The 25,747-nt window shown below is 40.8% G+C and overlaps 1 protein-coding gene across 2 annotated transcripts in view; it reads left to right on the top strand.

Moving 5' to 3' along the window:
* Positions 1-25,747, top strand: part of SLC2A12 (solute carrier family 2 member 12) — a 34,280-nt gene that overhangs the window by 6,298 nt on the left and 2,235 nt on the right. The window contains exons 2-4 of one of the 2 annotated variants that reach the window (XM_071549118.1): positions 1,583-2,902; positions 21,377-21,499; positions 23,565-23,697. In XM_071549118.1, coding sequence (XP_071405219.1) covers positions 1,583-2,902; positions 21,377-21,499; positions 23,565-23,697 — 1,576 coding nt within the window. The remainder of the gene's footprint in view (positions 1-1,582; positions 2,903-21,376; positions 21,500-23,564; positions 23,698-25,747) is intronic. The other variant, XM_071549119.1, reaches the window with a different exon arrangement.

The following is a 25,747-nucleotide window of genomic DNA, read 5'->3' as shown; positions in this document are numbered from 1 at the left end:
GGCTTACACATCTCCTCTAACCCCAGAGGCACCACTTATATTCACATAGTTATACTGTGCTACACTCCAAAATAACCTGTCTGCCTGTGGAGCGGCTATAGGGAGGTATGGTGGGCTCACATTGCTTCTGGGAATCCTTAGGAGAGCATGAGGTGTCTTGGGGCACAACCATGTCAAGGATCATGCTAGCAATTTAGTAGGGTATGTGGCCACATGCCAGGGTCTGGGCCTAGCCTCTGGCACTGCTTATTTTAGTAGCGCTGATGCACTTCTAGGCTTGCTGTCCTCTACTCTTTTCCCGATTTGCTTTCGAAATGTAATATTCTCATGTCAAATGCGACTGATCCTCACCAATGTGCTCAAATGTTACTGGCAAGGAACTCCAGGCAGTCAGCATGATCAAAGAGCCTTAATGCCTTGGAAAAATAAGCTAAAACTAAACAAACTGTATGTATCATTTTCAATTAGACCATATACCACTTTTCAGCTTGGCTGGAAAGTTGGAGGAGAATTAACTAAAATAGAGATTCTGTTATACTGAAAAAGCTACCTCTCCTCAGACACATCTCATCTAACTAAGTGGAAAATCAGAAGTCAATTTACTCTTTTCCTGGTTGTGTGGCAGCCAAAATCATGATGAGAGGAAAATCATGCTGAGAGAAAGAACAAGACCAACAATAACAAACTGATATATTACTCAAGGTTTAGGGTGCAAAAGGCTTCACAGTTAGTAGAATACGATCAGTCAAATCTACCTTGTAACAATAAACAATGAATCACAGTTATATAAAATAAGTTTGTTTTAAAGCGGACTTTCAAAGGCATATAATCTGCATTTGTTTTATGTTTTCACCATCTGTTTCTTATTCCTGACCTTATGGCTGTCATAAACTATGCAAAATATTTGATCCTGATATTCTGAAGAATTTGAGATTAGAGATGAGCAAAGCTCAGAAAGTTCACGAGTTTGTATCTCAAAGATTGGTTTCCCTAGAATATCCCAGATGTCTGGATCAACATGGTGCTCATTAAGTAAGTCTCCATTTGACACTGGTTCCAGCAGCCTTCATGGCATTCTCAGGTGAAGCAAAGAAATTAATAAGTGGTGAGGGAAAACTTGTTATTTATTCAAGTCAAGGTTGAAGGAATTTGGCTGGGAAATTACTACTTTCCTTGCCCATGGTACACTAGTAGGGTGGATAAGACTTCTTCAATTCAGTACAGGAAAAACACTGAAAATGTTGCAAGGCTGTAATATAAATGTTGATTTTTGCTATGATATTCTGAAGCAGAAGGTTTGATTATTTAGGACCTGATCGAAACCTTACTGCCTTCTGATCAGGAAGATAAGGTCCCTCAAAGCATTAAAATTAGAGAAGATTTTATATAATTACCTCTTTTTCTTTTCAGAAATAGCTTTTAATGTCACCACTGTTTCTGGATATGTATGGCAACTAACTGCTTTGCTTAAAAGTTACAAATAGATTTTTAAAACTGGTATATCAAATAAAGTTGTTACTAATTGTCACAATGTTGCAGAAGTCACTCATTCAAGCTTTTGTGTTTTATTCTCTTATTTCAGGTTGTGGAACATTTACTTTTTTATCTTCTGCTATTGCTGCTGTAAGTGGACTTCTGATGGGTTATGAGTTGGGCCTTATCTCTGGAGCTCTTCTTCAAATAAGCAGCATATTAGCACTCTCTTGCAAAGAGCAGGAAATCATTGTCAGTTCCCTGCTTTTTGGGGCCTTGTTTGCATCCCTTACTGGTGGATTTCTGATAGACAGATTTGGAAGGAGACTTGCTATTATTATTGCATCTTCTTTACTTGTGTTGGGGAGTCTGATTTTACTGCCCTATGAATCATATGAGATACTTATTGTGGGACGGACTGCCATAGGTATTTCCATATCATTATCATCAATTGCAACATGTGTGTATATTGCTGAGATTGCCCCACAGCATAGAAGAGGCCTCCTTGTATCATTAAATGAACTCATGATTGTGATAGGCATTCTCTTGGCCTATATATCAAATTATGCATTTGCCAGCATATCTCATGGCTGGAAGTACATGATTGGCCTTGTGATTCCATTAGGTGCTTTGCAAGCTATTGCCATGTATTTCCTTCCTCCAAGTCCTCGGTTTCTTGTAATGAAAAAAAATGATGAAGCTGCAAGACAAGTACTAGAGAGGCTACGGGAAACGTCAGATGCTACTCAAGAACTTACTGTGATTAAGTCTTCCCTGAAAGATGAACACCAGTATAGTTTCTTGGACCTGTTTCGTTCAAAAAACAACATGAGGGCTCGAATGCTGGTAGGACTCACTCTAGTATTTTTTGTGCAAACAACTGGGCAACCCAACATTTTATTTTATGCATCAACTGTTTTGAAGTCAGTTGGGTTCCAGAGCAACGAAGCTGCCAGCTTGGCTTCTACTGGAGTTGGAGTAGTAAAAGTGGTCAGCACAGTCCCAGCCACAGTTTTTGTGGATCAAGTTGGAAGTAAAACTTTTCTGTGTATTGGCTCTTCTGTTATGGCAGTATCATTGATCACTATGGGCTTAGTGAACCGTAACACACCTGTGAATTTCACCAGTGTCTGTAGAAGCCAATCTTCAGAGGATTTCATTCTCCAGAGACCAGGAAACTTCACTGTCACCAATGGGAGTCTAAAGGACCTCTTTGCTAGCATGGCTTCAACAGAAAGATTGTCATCTGATGCACAGAGCAGCCCAGAGGTTGCCTGGACAAGAGAACTGAACAGGACTGCTCTGGAAGGAGGCAAAAGCACAACAGACTCTTATATGGAAGGTGGGGAGGTTCCTGTTCTCCTGAAATGGCTCTCACTGGCCAGCCTGCTTGTTTATGTTGCTGCATTTTCCATAGGTCTTGGACCAAGTAAGTGTTTCATTTTTCTAACTCTTTGTAATTACTTACTCACATTATTAAGTGCTGAGATGACACACCCAGCTTGGCATTATGCAGTTCCTAAATAGGCCAAACCAGTGTTTTCTGCCAGTATGCACTGGTGTTGTCACAGACCGTCCTGGGGGGCCTGGGATATACTTTTTAGGAAGCGGTCCTGCCCATTAAAATCAATGACCTAATCTCCCTACCATTCAGTGAAATGAATTACTCCCTTTTCAGTCAAGTTAAGAACTGCTGTGAGCTTTGTACAGCAAAAATGTGGGACCCCTGGCTAGCTTTCCTCTTTCTAGTCTATTGTGTCCTTACATTGGGAAGGTTAAGATATGGGCATTTGCTGCTGCTAACTCATAAACTCAAGATAGTGATAAGCTCTATACCTCTATATGGTATGACATCATCAAATCCACGAACTACCAGCATGCCTGAGTCCTACTGAGATTCTGTCCCCCTGACTATCTAATAGTCTTCAGATATAGAAAAGACATTCAAGGTATCCTAATTCATGAGTATATTCTAGTATTTTTGCCACTACCTGTGCTGAACAACATAAATGGAAGGACACAAAGGCACGTCACTCTACAGCCAAGGTGCTGCTGCAGCTGCCATCACACTTGCATGGTTACCACTCTCTCTAGAGGAGATTATGTATGTTATTCTGAGGGATGGGAAATCATTTCTGTCCTGTTTATTTTGTTTTGTTTCAATAGCACTTGCATATTATTGTACTTTGAAGGGGTTGATTTTTTAAGCCACCCTGCAAAACCCACATGCACAGTCTGTTATTTATTAACAGATTTTATGTGCTTCGCACCTTGGCTCAAACTTGCCTTGTAAACAAACTGCACTCCTGTAATACTATTATGATAAAAAGCATGCCACTAGGATATAACCCAACAATTGCACTAACAGCAACTTCCCTGCAGTATTTATTTATTTTAAACATTACTCACTGGGAGACCAGCGTGAGATAAGCATTCATTGCCAGGGCAGCAAGCTTGACTGTGTTATTTCAGCATTATTTCTTCCCTTGCAGATCATCTTGAGGCTCTTCTGCTTTTGATGACAGTTTTAAAACCAGGGATGAAACCCTGAAAAGAAAATGTTACTTGAACTTTTACTTGGGTGTTTTAAACACACATTTAGTGACCCTTAGAGTGGGGTCACACATTCAGTCTTGGCCTCCTGTTGAAATCTGCATTCCTGTTGACCTGGGTGTAAATGGGTTCCTAGTCATTTGAGTTGGCTCAGTGTACAATTAATGAGAATGATGTCTACTTTCTTGAGGGTTACAAAAACTGATATGTGTTAGGCTGATCTGAGAAGTCTTTGAGGCTAGTGCTTGTTTTTTGACCTCTTTCTTGACTTGAGAGCTCAAATGCTTTCAAACTGAGAATGGGAAAGAATAGGCAACATCTCAGCTCCATCATGTAGAAATCATGGATGATAAAGCCATAGTGAGGCAATTTAATCTGACAGATGCATTTGCCTAGATGGTGAAGGCCAGGTCTAGGAGAGATATAGGTATTTCAAATTGCAGATAAGTACTTTCAAGGCATTTCCATGCCTTTGAAAGTTCACTATTCAGTTAAAATTTACAACATATAGAAAATACAAGGGTTGGAAAACCAAGAGATTGTTTGAATCTGCAAAGGATCTATTGTGGTTAAATAATCTGGGTTAGGATGCAAGGTTATAATTTGTGTCGCATACACAGCCTACAACATGTCTGCTTGGAAACCAAATACCTGAATGTATTTTCAGAGACTGGCTTTCTTATCCTTTCTTAACCTTTCTTAGTGTGAACAAAAAAATGAGCCCCTCTGCTTATATAAAGCAAGCATTTTTAACAGGTTTATGTTATTCATCTCTAAATCTGGTCTGTGGTCTGGACCAGACTGTTCATCATTATCTACTCAGCAATGGGAAGGAGGCATCAAGGCTCAACTTGCTGGCTGCTGTGGCCAGGCAGTGCCAGGGGCACCGGAGGACAGAAGTACCACTATATTTTCAATGCAAAAATCTCATACTCCATGCAGTGTCTGCCCATCTGGCTGGCTAAGGCAAAGGCAGTGTTGGGGATGTGTCTCTTTGTAGATCAAATCAGCATCTTTTGGACAAAGAGCAGAGAAGGTCTTGCGCTTTCCCTGCATTCCACAAGGCCATTTCTGGGACAAATTCACCCACTGTATTTTGAATCCATGATGCATTATGTTCTGTGGGGATAAAGGGGAGTCTATTAAGAAATTATACAATCTTCAAGCGGATCACACAACCTGAGCTTTATCATCTTTTTAATTACTTTGTCCTTTTTTTTCCCCATTTTTCTGCCCTTTTTTTTCATTCTGATCAGAGAGATAATTACAGTCGAGAATAGCATAGCAGACATTTATAGATGTTGTATTTTTCCGTTTCTCTTTTGTCACCAAATTACATTAAGTAGATCGATTTTTTTTTAATGAACTGAACATATGCTAAATATATTTATTGCCTTTTATTGAAGCATCTATGCAGCACAGCGATGAACACTCAAAAATAGACAGAGATAAAAGTAATTTTTGCATTATAAAAGGATTCACAGAGTAGCAAGCATATGCTTAGTCAATTTTTTTATTCTGGGGTGCTCTGTGTTTATATCATCAGCCCTTACAAAAGATAAAAGGAGTATTTCAGCTGCTTTGTTTCAGACTAATTATGTTTGATGAACTGCGATTCAACTGCTTGTTCACACTCAATTTCACACAATTATGAGGATATTTTGTAGATGCAACAAATCAGTGTTGCATTATGTCACAGAACAGCACATGCCATCTCTCCTGGGGTGTTTGCAGAGGTGTTTCAAGTCATGAGCTAGGGGGACTTACTTGACACCCACGTCTGTCTTGAGTTATCTCTGTGTATTGGAAAGGTCAGACGAGGATCAACTGTTCTCACCAGGGAAAGATGTCTGCAGAGCCCTAAAGAAACCACTCCCTGGCTGCCATGTGAAGGCTGAGGAGTGCAAGAGAGGCTCTTCATTGTTATCAGCATATAATTGAGAAGAGAAGCATTGCAACCTGTTGTATGTGGATGGCAGGGGACAAAAGAAATCTGAGCCTCACAGCAACACTCTTATGCCTTTCACGGGGATCAGTGAGTGCAGGCTAATGAGATGAATGCAGTGTGGAGGTAGATAACCAATTCATCATCCCAACTACAAGCTAAGTGTGATCCTGGAAATTAATTTAACACAAAGGACACATGACCACTTGTGCCATGACCATGCATGACCACTTAATAAATGACACAGAGTGAACTGAAGTCAGAGCATCTCATTTGCCACATGTTCCATTCAAACCACTTGAGGGGCAAAAACTAGAGGCCCTTTCTCATAAACAGGTGTCAACTCCTTCACTCATCACTGTTGTGTGATACAACATGTTGAGATGTAGGAACCAGGAAAGCCAAATTCCCCGAATATCAGACTTATTTTTCAAAATAAGTTGTAAGTGTGGCACTCCTGTGTTTGGATGGAGCATGTGCAAGAGAGTTCTCTCAGTTAACAACTGTGGGGCAGCTCTAGCTTCTCTGAAACAGTGGGTGCCCAAAGCCCTGCTGCTTTCCTCACAGACCTGATGAACAAAATTCAGATGTCATATCACGTGGTATCAAAGATTTGCTTTTCTGCCCTGAACATATCGTTTTGCACTATTTAGGATCAAAGACTAAATAGGGACAACTTTCCTCTATATTTTCCTGTATATCCCCTGAGTAAGGAGGTCTCATGGGGTGATCTCATCAATAAATAGCTGAAAGAGAGACAATAGCACACACACAATTATACAGGGATGCAGTGTGGTCTACGGGCAATCCTCTTCATCAAATAGAAACCAGAGCATCTCCAATAAGTCTTAGGCTGAGAAGCAAGTCATGCAAACTGAGTCTGGATCAAACAGAGCATCTCTTTTCCCAGTCTGAATTTGTTCTAGTAAATGAAAAGCATGTAAGCAAAACACAACTAGGCAGTACCTTTGTACACATATTGTGGGAGTTAAGTTCAAGGGGATCCGTGCACGTCATAGGGATTTTTTGCTGTGGAATGGGGAAGAACACCTTTAATGAGAGAGGGATGTCAAATGCATGCATTTGGACTGGATATATGGCATGTAGTGGTGCCTTTCACAAAAGAGCTCTTCTTCCTCTGTCAGTCCTTTAAATGTGTTTCTGTATAACTGCAAAAGCATTTAGACAGTTGGCCAGTGAATTTCAGATAATCTGCTGGAGCAAATCACATCAGCTCTGCTGGCTTCACTGCATCTCATGCTGAGCATGCAGATGCAAGTCAACAAAAACACCTACAAGTGGGACTGAGGAGCAATTTCATGACATGACTCATCCTCAAAAGCACTTAGATGCATAAAGTCCAAAGGTATTTATGTCTCTGCCAACCTGTGACTGAAGATGTTCTATGACTTAATGTCCTAGCTCATCTGTCAGCTTTGTGTGGCTCTTCAAAGCCAAGGGCTAAACTCTCAGAGCTCTTTTCTTGAAGACCATCATAATCTCCTCTTTCAGGTGACATCTCAGAGGGATACCCCAAGCATCAGAGCCTTCTTTGCACACAGATCGCTATGGCCACAAAACACCCAAGGCAAGTCAGTGTCTGCAGCTAAGAAATGTCTTTTGAATTTCAGGGTTTAGCACAAAGAAAGATCACATTTACACATCCATGTAGATATAAAACCTAAAATATAATTTTAACATACTTATGGTCATCATATAAGTGCACAACAGGGTCTCAAAGGAGGGATTTAGAGCTTACTGCAAACTCTGCTTTTCCATATAGTTATTGCAGTCCCATTGAAACATAGCTGCCATTATTTGGTGCTTGTAGGATTGGCAGTACTTGGGTATTGATAAAAACCTGTTAAAGAGTGGAATTAAATAGCCATGAGAAGATTTCTCAGGCTGGGATTTTATGCCCTCTGTGACCATCTGCTAGCCTCAGCCATCATGTGAATGTCTCTGATTGGTAAACTGGAAAAAAATTGCACGTTCATCACTCCATTCACAGCAGTCTTTCCTTTTAACTTCTTAAGTGAGCACACTACCCAGAAAACAGGAGACCAGCTGGCTGTGGAAGTTACCCACCAGTGCCCAAGGCTGTTATGTCCAGACTTGCAAAGCACATCTGTGGATCATGTACTAGAGAAGGGCGAGCACAGGACCCACAAAATGAGGTGCAGTTTTGGGGACAGTGGTTCTCCCCAGGGTGTCTCCCTAATGAACTCTCAGCCACTGACTCACACCCATCTTGGACTGAAGCTCCTCCTGCATTTGGGGACTTGTAACATCTTCCTCCTCTCTCTAGATGTAGATGCACCTTAGAGCTCCCTGGCTGAAGTTAGCAGACAGATTCAAAGCTGTTGGAGCAGGCACAAGAAAGGATATAAACACAGGAGAACAAACCAGAGGCTTGTGGTCACTACAGTCACTTTCTTCATCAGGAAACCTGTTCTCACAGCCAAGGCTCAGTAGTGAAATGGTTTTCCTTCTGAGTTACCTGTTGGTAAAGACTTTTTTGTCTCTGATTTCCATTCAGCTTTCATCTGCATGCTTGGGCCCCATTTTTGAGCACTCATATGATCCTAGTGCAGGGAAGGGTGTCAGAACACTAAGCTTGCTTTCTTGATTTACTAGTTTCACACTGATTAAATTCGTGTCACATGAAGGACCCAGGATTGTGGCTGGACCCAGCCTGGGTTCCCTGAAGAAGGTGCAGTGGCTATGCTCTCCAGCAAGCCCTACTGTGATGCACCATCTCACTGCTGTGGAAGCACTCTGTATGGGTTGTCATCCTAATGAGGAACAAAACTCGTGCAGGGAAGTCAGTAAAGACAAGCCCCTCATGAGGGCAAATTTTAGGAGCAAATTTTTGCTGATGAAAGAGTAGTTTCAGATGATAGATGTTTGTTTCTAGTTTAAACCTAGGCACACTTGACATATATCTGAGTTAAATTTATATCAGCTTGAATGAATACTTTAAAACTGACATAATTTGTACCTAAAATGGAACAGATGTTTCAACATGTTTGGTAATCTAACTGATGCAGGAGCCAGAATCCTCAGATAATCAACAAAGGGAAGTAGTTTCTCCACCTAAGGGGGGCTTTCAGACCCTTGCTCTCTGACTCATTTGGTTAGAGCATGGTGCTATAAACACTAAGGTTGCAGGTTCAATCCCCATGTGATCCCCATATAAGCCATTCACTTAGGAGTTGGACTCAATGACCCTTGTGGGTCTCTTCCAATTCACAGTAATTTGTGAAATCTGTGACCTCTCCTTTTGCACAATGCTCCCTTTCTCACTGGCCATTGAGGGACCTTAGGGTGATCAGGAGGCTAAATTAGACTGCTTGATAGCATTCGATACATAGAGTGCTTTAACTTTTGGTAAGCCCTGAAGTGGTCATGCAGTTGAACTAGATGTTCATTGTAGGTCCCTTTGTACTGAACTATTCTATTCTATTCTAGTCTAGTCTAGTCTAGTCTAGTCTAGTCTAGTCTATTCCCATGTAAAAACCCACTTGTTTCCTCTACATCTTATTATGAGCTGTTGGAGTAACTTAAATGCAGCTGTCCCCATGTTGGGGCAGTAGGGGAGAAGGAAGCATAAGGCAAGAAAGATCAAGGGGGATGGAAGAAAGCTGAAGAGTTCACAAGAAAAGTGAAATCCATAGAAGTGAAGAAGGAAGTCCATTTTCAATCCATCACCGTCTTTCTTATGCAATCTTATGTGGTCTGTGGTGGTCTTTTTCTATATATTTTATTGCAATAAGCAAGTCAAACCCCAGAGCTGGAACACTCCCCTAAAGCCCAGAGAACAGCACTGGAGAAAGATTTAGTCCCCTTTACTTTGGTCCTGTGATTGTTAGACTGACTACCTGAGTTAAAGCATCATTCATTAGCACACAAAAATGCTGAACCTTTTATGTGTCTTTCACCTCAGTCATTAAATACATCTGTAACAAAACCCTGAACAGCTGGTTTCAACATATGTTTCATATGACACTGAACAGCTCAGGGACTCGATCACAAAGGTCATTTCTCTTGCCACTCTGACAATCCGGATTGCATAGGATGGCTTTTTCTCTGCCCCTTAATACTCTTGGGCTTAAACTTGGCCAACAAATGCTTGACCTGAAACTGGAGAATCTTGAGGGAATGAGAACTGTCAGCATGAAAATTCTGACCCTCCATGTATTTAGCTGGCTGTTCCTGTGTTTTCAAATACTGTAAGCCGTATGGCCTTGCACCAGCTTGGAAAACATTGGTGAAAAATCTGGATATCTAGAATTCACACCAATATCTTTTATGTTAGAGCAGTATTTCCGGCTTTTACAAAACATGTAGCTATTGTATTAATTCATAGTGCACATGAATCTGATGTTAAGAGACATTAATGCTTAACATTGCTTTACATGACATTTGTTTGCAATGTTTTATTTTTGAGCTTCTACGTTTTTCTGAGCAGACTTGGCCTGGCCTTAAATTTCACAGAAATGAGTAGCATCAATTTTATGGGTTTTTTTTGTAATTTATTCTGGGAAATGGGATAGTGGTGGTGACTAAATCAAGTGTTCAAAACCAAGCAAGTGCTTAAATGTTTTGTTGGAATTTAATCAGGATAATAAACCTTGGAAATGTGCACATTTCACTGAGAAATAGTACAGAAAGTCCTATTTTCAATAATCAAAAAATTATCTTGGATTCTTTGTTTTATGACAAGATTCCTAGCACTGTTTTTTTGTACTGAATCTTTTAATGCATGCATCCATGGCATTCCTAGTATTTATCTAGTTCATTGCTCTGTACTATTCAAATGTTGCCCCCTTGGCCTTCATTACACACTGTGTCTGTACTACTAAGCTGCAGTAGTAAGACGAGGCATGCCAAAATGAAAAATAAATCAAGGATTGTGAATTTCCCACTTCTCCCTATCCTTTGCCCCAGACGAAGTTTATCTAAAGCCCCTTGTTTACATGTCAGCTATCCCAGGAATTGGTTTCCCTTTTCACAGGCTGATTGGTAGTAGTGAAGTGCAAGCCAAATCAAGATATTTTTGGATAGTTGTATCTTAATTATAGGATTTCAAATTGCAGGAAATGTTCTCTAAAATGCCAGACAAATAGGTTTATCTTATCTAACTTGATAAAACCTACAAGTTTGAGGGCTTTTTAAGGTGTCAAAAAGGCCATAAGAAGGAAAAATTGCTTTTGCAATAGACATGGAAATGTCAGTGGGATCTTATTTTATACATATTATTATATTTCAAGCCAGAGACTGAATTTAAATTATATACTGAGGTGCACACTCAAAATCAGGGACATAATCTTTACCAACATGTGTGTTCCTGTTCATAACTTTAAATATGTTAATGAGGGAAAGTCTTGGTAGATCAGTCCAAGGGCTTTGCCTTCTGAGAGACGGAGCCCTTGCTACTGTGAAAAGAGGGAGAGACAGCACCATGCTCCAGCAGTTCCCGTGTCTCTGCAATGGTAGTAGTTCAATCTGCTACTGCTGAGCACACAATTTGGCCCTCCAAGAACTACCTAGAGAAGGTATGTGACTACCTGTGATTGGGATTTTGTAAATATCTCTTTACTAAAAGTTCTGTTAATAAACCTATTGACACAAAAGTACTTCTTAAGAGGAATGGTGCCTGTGCTTAAAATTAGGCATAATTTTAAAATTCAAATCATATTAGTTAGTAGTCACTGGTCAAAATGAAGAATTTTACCTCTAGACTCACTGCACAAAAGATCCCTAGAAAAGTAATATTGCTGTGGTTCTAGCTAGTATCTGGGCCTAACAATCTTCTTTTGTTCCACAGGGACATAATATTCTGTAAAGTGGTGCACCATCAAGTGAGTCTAGCTCTAGAACAAGCTTTGGTATGGTCATCAAGACTGCTTGCTGTTAGAAAAATTTGCCCTTATTTGTAGGTCAAATTTAAGCATTTAGTTGTTTGATAATCATATAAAAGACAATGAAAGATTTTGCATTTGTTTCCTTAACCATGTTCTGGGAGAGAAAATCACTGTGACACTGAAATCTGTGAAAAAGTTTGCAGGTCATATATCAAGCTTCATAAAATCCAGTTTCCTTTTGGAGAGAGGGCTGGGGAGAAATCTTTTAGAGGTAAACTGATCTTGGGACAGCGTTGTGCAAAAACTAAAACCAACAGTAGGACTTTAAGAGCAAATTCAGTGTTTTATTTCACTTGTAAAATTCATTAAACTAAAACATGTATTATAAAGTATGAGAAAGTAATTATGTCATAAAGGTAAAAATGTGCAATCAATCACATAAGCTACTGGCACTGCTGAGGAAAGTGAGACTGGCAGCCAAAGTGCAGAGAGCATGGTAAGTCAGTGCATGAAGTCAGGAGACTGTTTCTCCCATGGCATCTGAGTTACTGTGCCACATTGAGCTCTGGGAGGAAAGCCAGGAAGATTTTCTCAAAGAGAGAGGGGACACAGGAGGGCACACAACTTCTCTTGCCTTTGAAAATCAACACTAAGTGCTGCTGCAAACTCTTATGAAAGAAGGAGAACTAAAAGACACTTTGTGGTGGTTAAACCCAGAGCCTTCACACCTTACTCCTGCATTGCTCCAGCAGGAACCAAAGCAAAGCGTGAGCAACAGTTTCCAGTGAGGAACTCAAAAAGACTGGATCACTGCAGGCCTCTCACTCAATAAGACACTATTGTAAAAGGTTCCTTATCCTTTCCACCAGGAGTTTTGTAAAGCGCATGGGCAAATCTCTGTTTTGCAAGAACAAAGGCTTAAATTGCTCCCAGTTGCTGTGTCACAACAGTTTTTTTCTGCTGTGCAACTCATCAAGGACCAATATTAGTCCTTGGATACTGGAAAAACAGGTTCATTGACCCCACCAAACTGGGTAATTTCTCCTCTGCATACTTTTTAGAAATGAAATATGTGATAAGCTGGACTAATTCATGTACAACTACCTCATGAATTAGAGCCTCTGGCTTCTGCAGTCATTCCTCTGCAAATGCCTCAAAGGATTATCCTGGATTCAATATTCTGAACAAATAAACACCTACAAACAGGAATACATATTTCAGGTTTTAATTAAAAGGCCTTTTTTTTTGGATGGCATTATGTGATTTATTATAAATAAGCACATTCTCCCTTGAAAGCTTGTTTAAAATTTTCCTTTCTCTCTCTCTCTCTTTCTTTTTTCTTTCTGCTCCTCTGCAATTTGTTCTGTCGCAATGGGACAATTTGAGTGTCTACATAACAAGGAATGAGAGAGAAAGACAGTGGCTGTATTATCCAGTTGCAAACAGAATTGACATCTCATACATCAGTTCAAAACAACCTTTATTAGGGTACCTGAAAAGAGGTACAGACTATTACATATCTGCCTACCATAAAGCTTTATCAACCTTCTTTTTTAACACCAGCTGGCAACTAAGTACCACACAGCTGCTTGCTCACTCCTTCCCCTGCCCATTATCCAATAGGGAGGAGAATTGGAAAAGAAAGAAAAATCTCATGGGTTGAGATAAGAACAACTTAATCATTGAAACAAAAGAATATATAAAAATAATTATAATTATAATGGTGATAATAATAACAATAATACTAATAATTGTGATGAAAAGGGGAGAGAGAGAGAGGAATAAAACCCAAGAGAAAAAAGTGATACACAATACAATTGCTTACCACCCACTGGTCAATGGCTAGTCTGTCCCTGACCAGTGATCAGTGGCTCCTGGCCAAGTACCCCCAGTTTATACACTGGGCATGATGCTCCATAGTGTGGAATATCCCTTTGGCCATTTTCTGTCAACTGTCCTGGTCATGGTCCCTCCCAGCTTCTTGTGTACCCACTCATTGGGAATGAGAAACTGAGCACAGAAAACTGAAAAATCCTTGATTTAGAATAAATACTACTTAGCAGCAACTAAAACATCAGTGTGTTATCAACATTATTCTCATACTAAATTGAAAACACAGCACTGTACCAGCTACTGAGAGGAAAAGGACTCTCTCCCAGCTGAAACCAGGATAATTGTACTGATAGATTTGCTGCTGAGCACTTTTTTGGGGGGCAAGATGGCCTACAAATCACATGAACTAAGAGAATTCTACCATTTCTAGGTCCTTATATATCTATGACTACTTGTCCAGTAATCCTTCTGATGAGAATCACTGTCTTTAAGGAAGCTCTTCATGTTTTTGACTATTCTTTCAAGATAAAAATGGACAGTATAGATTTAAGAATATTTTGAACAGTTTGCATTAAAAAGGAAAGCCCACACAAGGCATATTTCTTTCAAGTTCATGGAGATGAAAATTCAAATAGTAAAAAAAAGCACTAAAACACAAACCTACAGTTGTGAGAATGTTAAGGGAGGAAGGATGGCTGGGAAAAACCAGAGGTGAATTACATCTCACTGATTTCCTTCTGAAGTGACACAGAAAAGAGGAAGGAGGTAATGCATTGGAATTAGTTTCTTCCCCAAAACCCTCCTGCTCCTCTCTCATAAACTGGAGGAGGTATGAGTGATGGGTGATTTCAGTGGGCCACTGCAAGTTTCCTTAAAAAAGCACATGTGAGTGCTCAGCCTGTCTATTAGATAGTGATGCAAATAGTATAAACAGTGGGTGACAATTTTTATGTACTCTGATACAGCCTCAGAGAAAACAGGAATAAATCCCACTTGTCCTAACAATATTACTGCAAGGAGTCAGCCTAAAGGGTTAACCATTAGAAACAGAATTGTAGTGTACCAGAAGGAAAGAAAAAGCATTTAGATTTGCCACTCCACATCAGCTCCTTTTGGACCATCAGGTATCTTGCAAAGAGTAGATTTGCTGCTTAGAGAGAAGCACCTTGGAAGCCATAGAATTAATGTACATATTTATTGCCTTTGCAGAGATCAGGATGCAGCCAAAGCCATGAGATTAGCTAAGGCTTCTCCTACTCCCCTATCTCTCAGCAACAGAGCAATTCCACTCCTTTCAATATGTGCACACAGGGTATGACTCTACCCTGTCAGGCTGGCACTCTGCTGGCAGCTTACATGCTCTCCAAAGCAATACAGCTGCTCATTTTCTCTATATTTGCCTGTTACTAATTATGAACAGCCACTTCAGTCTCATATTATGGGCAGAGCCAGAGAGAAAGACAGCTCTTATTAAGCAAAGTCATAGATTTTTAATGCTGGTCACTGTCATCTCTTTTGGCCCCTTGCACAAAATCATGGGCAGAGTTTCAGTCCACTGGTTGTGTGTTGTATCTCCTTTATCGGCTTTAGAAAAGGACAAACTCCCTCCCACCCTCTCTTCTTTCCAGTCTAAGCATCTCTCACTTTTGCCAGCCTGCTAGATTTCTTTCACTGGAGCTACTTTGAAAGCCTGTGCCAGGATTGTATTGTGTGGGTGCTGGGAGCCACGTAGGGACAGTGCTGGTGCATGACAACAGCAGGTATGTCCTCCCCAAAATCCCAGCTCTGTCCCAGGACTGCAAGCCCGCACAGGAAGACACCTCATCACCTTGCACATTACAAAGGCTTGTGCCATCCTTTGCAATATGCCCTTTGAAATCAAGGCCAACTAGGTCTGAAGCTGGCTTTAGTGGAAAGTGTTTGGTCACCTGGCTATTTCTGTTAATACCTAACAGAGCCAACAACCAGGCAAATGAAACACCTGCAGGGTTTCATAAGCTTGGAAAAAAAATCTGGTCTTGGCAAAGCCAGTCATTAGGTAAGTCCTTTGGCTTCTTTCCCTCCCATGGTACCTTTGCAACGGCTTACTTGTATCCTTCCCCAACACCAATAACTTGTTACATATTCTTAGATAGTCTGTTTGCATTACTTGGTGGTGGGATAATCCCTTCCTTATCTTTCCTTGAACCTTTGGTTGTTAACAACCTGGTCCTCCCTTTCAAAGTCTTCTGTCTACTTCCCTCCTAAACTGTAAATCCACTTAATCTCTTTCTGGAGTTTATACCTCAGAAACTTGAATTCTTTCAAGTATTGCAATGCTCATTTTCTAAATCTCATAATAAAGAATCTCACACAATACAGGTATAGAAAAGAAAAAAATGTTAAGCAGCAAGTGAATACCAAGGGAATCTAGTATTTCATTAATGAGAGCTACTGAGCAGCTACCAATCTACTTTTGCCTCCTGGTAGGAAAAAGGTCAAAACAAGAACATTTTTCATTCATTCACTTGAACGCTGAGCACCCTGAAGCTCATGGTATTTCTCAGATATTTTCAGATTTTTCTATCTCTCTGATGTGTCTTAATTTTTTTCTCTTTTACTGCATAGCTGTAAAGTTAGGAAGCAAAGAAGAAATCACATGAGGGTTCAAGATATTTGCTTATGGCCCAGGTATAAAACTCATCAAGTAGGTCATGTTGGCTCAAATAAAAAGACCACTCAATCAACCTGCTACCCTGCCTCCAACAAGAGCCAGTAGCAGGTGCTCAGGGACAATAGAGAAGAAAAGGCCCATGCAGCATGCAGAGCGTGTCCTTCCACCTTATCAGTAGTTTACAGAACTTCAAGAAAAGTCCTTGAAAATAGGGTTTATTTTTACTGTAGTGAACAATAGTTCTTGATGGATCTTTTTTCACACATACAGAGAAATAATGTTTTAACACTCAGCATTTAATGATTTAACTCACCAGTATTTTTCACATCTGAGGCATCTTGTGAAAGTGAGTTCCACAGCTGAAATACGCATTGTCTGAAAAAGCATATCCTCCCACCTCAACTGACTGCTGTCTCCAGAAATTTCACTTGGATTCCCTTGGTTTGCATCTTTAAAATTGTGACTAAACCACTCCCCAGTTAATTTCCACTGCAACTCTATTTCCCTCTGCTGTACATTATCTAAGCTGAAGAGTTCTTCTCAGTTTAACTGCTCTTTGCAGAGCCCTCACCTTTCTCCATGGCTCATCTAGTTCTGAGTTGATCAAATCAGTGTGTAGCATGACAAATACAGAGGCACAGCATGTTCAGTGACACATTCAGCATTGCCTTCCTAATGCTTGACAAACCTTTGCAGCCATGACCTCTATCTTGTAGAGCTGATGCTGTCCCTGAATTGGCCATGGAGGTTTTCAGCACTTCTGTCCTGAGCAGACTGGTATGTGTACTGCTGTCTGATTTTCTCCCAGTGTGTTACTTTGCATGTGTTGATAAGGAATTTTATGGGTTGTTTTTCATAGTACTCAATATTTTGAGATTTCTATATTTCTGATTTCTATTTGAGATTTTGCAATTCTTTATGATCCATGATTTTTATTACCCTAAATAATTTTGTACCATCGGTAAGTTTTGCACATACATTCACCTCACTTTCCTGAGAGATCTGGAAATATAGTCATTGTCTTCCACTCTAAAAAATGGGCATGTCCTTTATTTCCTGTAATAAACAGTTATTGAGCCATTGGAATAGCTTCTCTTCTATCCCACAACACTTCACCAAAGCTCTTTAAGACTGAAAAGCACAGTGGCTTGTTTGTTTCTAACTTCATGCCTTAACTCTTTCAAAGAGACATGGCTTTTCTCAGGACTCTTCTTAAAGACACTGTACATATTCCCCTTTCCGCCTGAGATTACTTGGTATTATCCTAGCTCCAGCCAGCAGCTTGGTACAGTGTACCAGGGTGACCCCTTCCTGCATCCTAATGCAGTGTTTTCTTCAGTGTTGGCATGTCACCTCCTCCATCCCTGGTCTCTCAACATCTCTGTCAGCACACGCTCAAAACACTCAGTTGCCTGTATTGCAAGTAATCTTTCAGCAATCATACTGTGTTTTCTTTGTTTCGATATGTACACCTTTAGGAAACACACATTCCCGTTTCTAACAGTTTTCTTCATTCAGTACTTTATCTGTGCTGAGCTATTTCTCGTTTACTTCATTGTATGTGTATTTTAAGCCTTTAACCAGGTAATTTAAACATTTTCCATAGCATCACTGAAGCATTTACCCTGATATTTATAGAAAGCAGGCTTATGATAATACTGATCTCCTTTTGAAACAAAATGTGTTAGGCTTTTGGCTTTTCCATTTCTACAATAATACAGAATTTTAAATGTTACAACCAATATAACTGAGCATCTTGGTCACAGCTGCATCTTGAACTATGCATGCTCAGCACTGAAGCATGCTTTACCTTTTTTTCTCTCATTAAGTATCAGGCAAAGTGCTAAAAGAAACCATGATGTCTGGTACTCACAGCACTGTGCTCCATTATGCAATTTATTCACCCTTAATGGAATCAACTGAAATACTCCATTATTATTCTGTTTCCTGCCTTTACAGCTCCTGTGACTTTGTTTAGAGGTGAATGTTACCATCCTGGTCAAGGGGCTGTTTGTATACCTGAATCCTCTGCTCTTTCCACTTGGGCAAGGAATGTCAGGGCATCTAGTTTCTGTGATATTTAATGAAACAGTTAAGCCTTCTGATCCAATGCAGTATTTTGTCTGCATTTGTTCTAGGTGTTCTTTTCTCTGATTGCACCATAACAAAGGACAATTAAACTGCACAATTTTGCGCAACTGCTGTCTACATAAAGCACACTGCAGGTCAGCACAGGTAAGTTACTGCCTGCAGCAACAAATCTCGCAGTTGTTGGATCTAGCAGAGATTCATGCTGTCTAGCCCTTAGCCACATCTCTTCCTACATCTAACCTGGAGAGCACCAACTCTCTTCCCATCCATTCCAGTAACACCCACAAAGGGTGTCCAGAGCAGACACTGAAATCTATTGTGTGTGCAATGTTGTTACTATCACAGCATCCTTTCGAAATACTGTTAGATTACAGATGGAGGGTGGGGGGTGGTATTTGGATCTTCTTTTCAAGGATAGGCTGATTTCCACTGTAGAATGCCACTGCTTAGACTGATGAAGGCAAAGCACACAGTTGACTTGGCAGTGACTTTGGAAGTGTGCAGGTTAGATTTCTGCAGTGTTGTGTGCACTCAAGATAGCAGCAGTCATGAATGGGAGCCTGAACCTTGTTGCTGGCTGCCCCACAGAAAGTCACATCCCTGCCATACCTACACCAGCTGCTGCTTTTTGGCAAAGGTACAAATAGTAAACACAATCCGAAAGAGGTGCTAAAAGCAAAGAATCGATCGTTATTGCTGCCTCAGCTTGGGGAAAGGAATAAACAGACTGCAGTGTCAGGTTTCTACAACTGCTCTTTTTCTGTGGGGAATAAGCCACTCCTTGCCAGCTAAGCAGAGTTCAGAACCATGCCAGCAGATGTAGCTACCCTTAGCAGATGTGAAGAACAGTCATGGTGGGATCTGTCTGAACTAAATGACTGGTTGCAATAGAAGCAGTTAACCACTACTGTGGCTAATGCAGATCCTCCAGTATTTTGGTTTCTTAACAGGAAAACAACATGATTCAAACCTCCAGACAAATTACAGTTAGCCTGAAAGGGCTAGTCTGTCCTTGGAAAGCTGCATGGTATTGGAGCTGCTGCAGTGCCACACATTTCAGCTGTGGCATGAGCCATCCCCCAGTGCCCAAATGCTGTTTTATTCCTGGAGGTTGATTTATGCCCAGCATAAAGTGGACTTAAAAGAATTCAACCTTTATTTTAATCCTAATGTGACTATAAATATCCTCATTGCCAGTTCTCAGTGTATAATAATTTTTCCAGACAAGCTAGCTGCTTACTGCCAGGCCATCCTGTGGAGACAAACTTCAGGAGCTGTGCACACAGTGCTCAGAATGGCTCCTTTGTCTCTTGCTTGCTGCTTTGCTTTTTGCATAGAACTCCCCATCATGACATGTATCAGCTGTGACTACCAATACTGGTTTCAAAAGCCCTGATGCTGCAGAGAGGACAAATACAATTGTGCTGTCCTCATGAATTTGCTCAGGTTCAGGGCTAGCTGGCTTGGCAGGGAAAAACACCTGCTTGAGAAGTCAGTTCCCTTCTTCTTTGCTCCTTCTTCATATGTAGACATACCGCAGAACATACCCCAAAACCTATGACACATGCTCAGGGCATTCTTTAGAGCAATGGTCAGCAGCAAGTGTGTTAAAATTCTATGTGATCCAAGTCAGAAAAAAAAAAAAGAAAAAAGTCCTCTTTATGGCTGCTGTTAGACTTGCTGGCTGTGTTATGGCTATGTGCCACTCGACTATGCCAGTCTTTAAGCAGAGTGGTCTTGATTCTACAGAACAAAATCTTCTGGGTCACTCCCACTGTGGGAGCAAAGCTTTTTATATTTTTCCTTAAAAAATACAAAAATCTGGGCCAGGTCCACAAAACATTTTTTAATTCAAATCCCTGGTGCAAAGCAATCTAGAGTTTTCTCTACTCTTGATTCAAAGTTTAAGATTTTTTTCCCCCTTCTAGCTAGTCTCCTTATGGAGAGCCTTTTTCTTTTCTACCTTTACCAATATTGTCACATAGAAATTCTACAAGCATCCAAAGGGATAGGGCAGCATGAAACACACTTGCATGTACAGGAGCCTATTTTAAAAATGTATCTTTAAGACTGCTCAGTGCAAGTGTCCTGGTAAACTCCCATTTGTCATTTTGCAGAAACAACAGCACAGATGAGAAATTTATAATGGCCATGTCCAAGGGTCTGAAGACACAGTTAATCCATGTGTCATGCATCTCTGCCCTTGTACTGGTTGTCTGCTAACCCACAACTTCTCCACTCAGCAACCTCTTGCTAATACATCTTGCTCATGAACAAAAGGAGAGGGTTTTTGGTTGGGATTTGGGTTTGTTTGTGGTTTTTTTTGTTTGCTTTCTAATAATCTGAAATGGTACAAACACATGGTGTCTTTTGCCTTTTTTTTACTCTTGCTGTCAAGAAGGTGGTTACAGAGCCAGCTCTTCACATCTGAATTTGCTTTTGTGAACTAGCAACACCAGCATTTAGATCACCTGTGTTGTGGTGTGATAAGAAGGAGTCAAAAATCAGTCCCTCTCTCTTCATTTATACCTTAGCAATCACATTTATATGGAGCAGAGAGTTGGAATCGTAAGCGTACTTCAGTGTGGCAGGTTGATTTATAAGGTGGCATAAACACACAGGGCTGCTTTGAGGCTGAAGATTACTTTGGTTTGCTGCCCCACTTCCATTAGCATTATGTCACTCAAGAGTTATTTAGTCAGAACTCTCTTTCATACAGAGATGTGCAGTCAGAGCTCATTTTCCCAGTCCAGTGCCACCCGTCAGTGGCTGAAGGGATGGTGACCTGGGGTGATGGTGACTGCTGCACATGCTGCCTGCAGAGCATGGGCCCTCCCACACATAACCCCCTGAAAATCATCTTATTCTTTCAGGAAGGCCCACCTGAATTCATGGACGACCTAGATATACAGCAAGGAATGCCATCCTTTCAAAGACTACATTTTTTTCCTTCTATTTCAGTGTCCTGGCTGGTCCTGAGTGAAATTTTCCCTGGTGGGATCAGAGGACGGGCCATGGCTTTGACGTCTAGCATGAACTGGGGTATAAATCTCCTCATCTCCTTGACATTTTTGACTGTAACTGGTAAGATTTCTCTGTCCTTCCAAGTTTATCTTCTCTTAGTGAGAAAAATAAATATTTCCTATACAAACAACATTGCTAAAATTGCAGCTGCGATGCCCCAGGAGCCAAGATCTCCATTTAGGTGTTGGTGTAACCTCACCATTTCCACCATATCTTTCTACATTTGTGCTAGTAATTTCAGCCTCACAGTGCTAGCTATTAGATCACCTTGTACATGAACTCCAAGGGCTGTAAAACCCAGGTCTTCAAAATACCATTGCCTTAGTAGGCATAATATTTAGGATTTAGTCCTGCATCTTCCAAAGTCAATGGAAATTCTGCTCTAGATCAGACCACAGCTATTCTCAACAGACATTTAAAAACACACTCCCGTTTAATTAATTCCTTTTCAGGCTTCAAGAAAATTTTCTTTTGGAAAAAAGGGTCTTTATGTGAAAAAGTAGACTACAATATATAGTAATTTCTAGTGTGTTGATGATCAAAGAAAAAGGTTAAATGCTGATGCGGAAATCTATTGATTAGCAAGTATTTTTTCTAATTTTATATTTTACAAAGTTTTGAAAATTTTAGTTTTCATTCTGAAGAAAATATGTGATGAAAATCAAAATATATAAAGGAGCAGAAATTCCAGGTTTCCTTTAACTCTACATTACTCTATACTAGAGACAGACAATGAACTCATAAAAAGTCAAGGTGTTAGATGTTTTTTGAGATGGATTTGAAAATTATTATGATCTGTGAATAAACTGGGTTTCACATTTGCATTTTCTTTTCTAAAAAAAAAAGAGAGAGAAATAATAATTAAAAAAAAAACCACACAAAAAATATCCTGAGTACTTTCTTGATTAAAACTAGGAAAAATATGCCAGGCACAATTCAGTGTGTCCATACCAGCACTTTAGTTAGATCAACCCAGTTGCGCCCACTCACTGCACTTCTGTTTGCATCACAGAACTGCACTCCTGAACTCCTGAATTGCACAAGCTTTTGGACAAAACCAAACAACAAAATTCACAGTGAATGCACTGCAGCTGCCAACACTTGCTCAATCCTTGGACCAGATTAAAGTTATTCCTAAGGAAATGTCCCCAAAACCAGATAGCACAGACCTCAGGTGCTCATCTGTTTCACCTGAAGGTCCCCACTTGTTAGTGCACACCTTGTTGTTATCCTGGTAAAGCTGCAGTAACTCTATTGGCTTAACTGGGTCTAATCTGGATTTATGAAATTCTAAATATAAGAAAATATGCATTCCTAGTCTACAGAGGAAAGGCAGCATCATCAAATGAATACACATGGAAGTCACAGTGGCCAGCAGCACCTGCACTTAGGTATGTGATGCAGAAGATACCAGCTGCATAAGAAGCTTCAGCTGCAATTTTAACTAATGACACAACTGACAAATATTTCAGTGGTCCAGCTCTGTTTTAGCAGGCAAAATGGGGCTGCAGCAGCCTGTTGGGTTTGCATATGCTTTACCTTGTAGGGGCTGCAGAATGCATCCCTCAGCCTGAGGACCTATCTGCCCCTGGACTGTAGGCTCAGAAAACCGCTAGTTCTTGGATGGCCTCCTTAGGAGTTCACTGTTGGATCACTTTCTGGCACAGGACCCATGACTCGCAGTGGAAGTGCTGGGAACTGACAGGTGGGGAGGATTAGCTGGAGACAACTGTAACAGTTTAAAAAATGCTTGGATTTGATTCATGAAAGAAAGTGCACCAGAACCAAACACAGGAAAAAATTCAAGGCACTTGTGATCCCCACTGCCTTTGTACAAGCCAGTAACAATGGCTACTTACTGTTTTCATCCAGAGTGACCACAAGCAAAATAAATCAATAGAGTCATGCTAAGTGGGTCAATATGGGCTCATCAATTTTCTTTCATAAGGAGTATTAGAAAAACCAAAGCCACTCTTCTTTTTCAAATTATGTGAGCTAAGAATAACAGCCTAGCTTCCTTCTAATTTCTCCTGTGCATTAGGGGCTGTATACTGTACAATACAGCAACAGAAACAAAAATTGCAATATTTGAAAATTTAAAAAGACATGTTTTCTTCCTTTGTAGAGCTCATTGGCTTGGCCTGGGTGTGCTTCATTTACACAATAATGAGCCTAGCATCCCTGGCTTTTGTTATTGTGTTTATACCAGAGACAAAAGGATGCTCTTTGGAGCAAATATCCATGGAACTAGCTAAACAGTAAGTACCAAGCATGTGACCGCATCCTCCAGGTGCCAGAGGTACAAAGCCTTTCAATGCTGCATGCTAAAATAAAAAGGAAACTGTGTTGTTGGGTTTTCTGGAAAAATCAGGTTCTCCCAGGGCTTTAAGTTGCACATGTTGATCTCAGCGGCCAAGTAAATATATTGATGGTGCTGAAGGACTGGCCCTAAAGGGATGGTGGTTTCCAGCACCCTGTGAGAAACACCTGCAGGCAGGGCTGACTCACCAGCACTTTTGCTATCTGGCATTCCCGGAGAGGAAGGCAACCCTGAGCCTACATTTAAGGCTATGTCTCAGCTTGTGTGCAGAAAAAGGGAAGGAGAGTCGCCCTATCTCAAATACTGCAAGGCTTCATGTGAGTTTTGACAGCTCTTCTAGATGGGCATTTTTTATGTGCATTTACAGAGTCCTGTGGCTCTGTAGACTCTATGAGCTCATATTCAAGAAAGGTTCTTTCAGCACAAGTATTGTGTCCCCAGCTCATCACATAAAAAGGGTAGAAGAGTAAGGAGAGGGAGAGAGTGTTGGTGATTCAAATGTCTTGTGTCTGTGCCTTTAATAAGACTCATTCTGACTAGTTTTGTGTCTTTTGACTCTACCTGTCTGCTCTTATCCCTCAGAGGTAGAGTGGCCCTTGAACTAACACAAATTCAACAAAAGTAGCACATCAGATAACAGAACTAAATGGGCTGCTGATATGCATGCTGTTTGCTTATAATCTCCAAATGCAGGTGTCATTGACCATATATTAACTATCAATTTTTACTAGCAATTTGTTACCGCCTCCATTCTTTTCAGTTGTTTTTGACCATTAAAAATTATAGAAAATGCTCAGCAAGCCTCCTTTTTAAAATACAGTACTCTTCTGTTATGTTCAGAAAGCTGCTCTACAGAAGCTATTTGCTTTTTTGGACTGATCACAGAGGCTATCAGCATAATGATTAACAGGATAAAGAAGCGATGGGGAAAAAATTAGTGGACAAGATTTTTGCAAGGCTGATGGCTTGGGGTGGGACTGACTTAGACCTCACCACAGCTGGTGGCAAGCTTGTACAGGCAGGGAATCATCCCCCAGTCCATCCACACACCTGGGCCTGATGGGGCAATGCAGACACTCTTTCACTCTCTCCCCACTGACAGGCAGCCAGCAGGCTACTGCATCATGACAAGGCAAATGACAACCAGAGAAAGAGGCTTGAAGGCACAGGGAGAAATATTCAAACTGAAAATAAGAATGGGTCACAATAACCCCATGCAATACTACAGGCTTGGGGAACAGCAGCTGGAAAGTAGCCCAGTGGAAGAGGATCTGGGGTTGCTGGTAGACAGCCAGCTGAACATGAACCAGCAGTGTGTTCAGGTGGTCAAGAAGGCCAAGGGCATCCTGGTTTTTGTCACAAAGAATGTGGACAGCAGGACCAGGGAACTGATTGTCCCCCTATACTTGGAATTGGCGAGACTGCGACTTGAATCCCGCATCCAGTTCTGGACCCCTCATGACAAGAAAGACTCTGAGGTGCTGAGGCAATGGAGCTGGTGAAGGGCCTGGAGAGCAATTCCTGTGAGGAGCAGCTGAGGGAGCTGGGGTTGTTCAGTCTGGAGAAAAGGAGGCTCAGGGGAGACCTTACTGCTCTCTACAACTGAAAGGACCTTCTAGCCAGGTGGGGGCAGTTTTTTTCCCCTGAGAACCAAGCAACAGGACAAGAAGAAACAGGCTCAAGTTGCACCAACAGAGGGTTAGATTGGTTGTTAGAATGAATTTATTTACTGAAAGTGTCATAAGGCATTGGAACAGGCTGCTCTGGGAAGTGGTGGAATCGCCATTTCTGGAAGCATTCAAGAATTGCCTGTATCTGGTACCTGGGGACATGGTTTCACGGTGAAGATGGTGGTGGCTAGGTTAATAGTTGGGCTTGACGTTAGAGGTCTTTTTTGACATAAACTATCCTAAAAAACATTCTATATCATTTTAATTGACACGTGAACAGCTCTGCATCCTCCTGTATTTGAATTTTTCAGATTACAA

Source organism: Pithys albifrons, chromosome 2, assembly GCF_047495875.1.
Source record: "Pithys albifrons albifrons isolate INPA30051 chromosome 2, PitAlb_v1, whole genome shotgun sequence".
Classification (NCBI taxonomy): domain Eukaryota; kingdom Metazoa; phylum Chordata; class Aves; order Passeriformes; family Thamnophilidae; genus Pithys; species Pithys albifrons.
The sequence above is the reverse complement of the archived record's forward strand: the minus strand, read 5'-3'. Positions and strand labels throughout refer to the sequence as shown.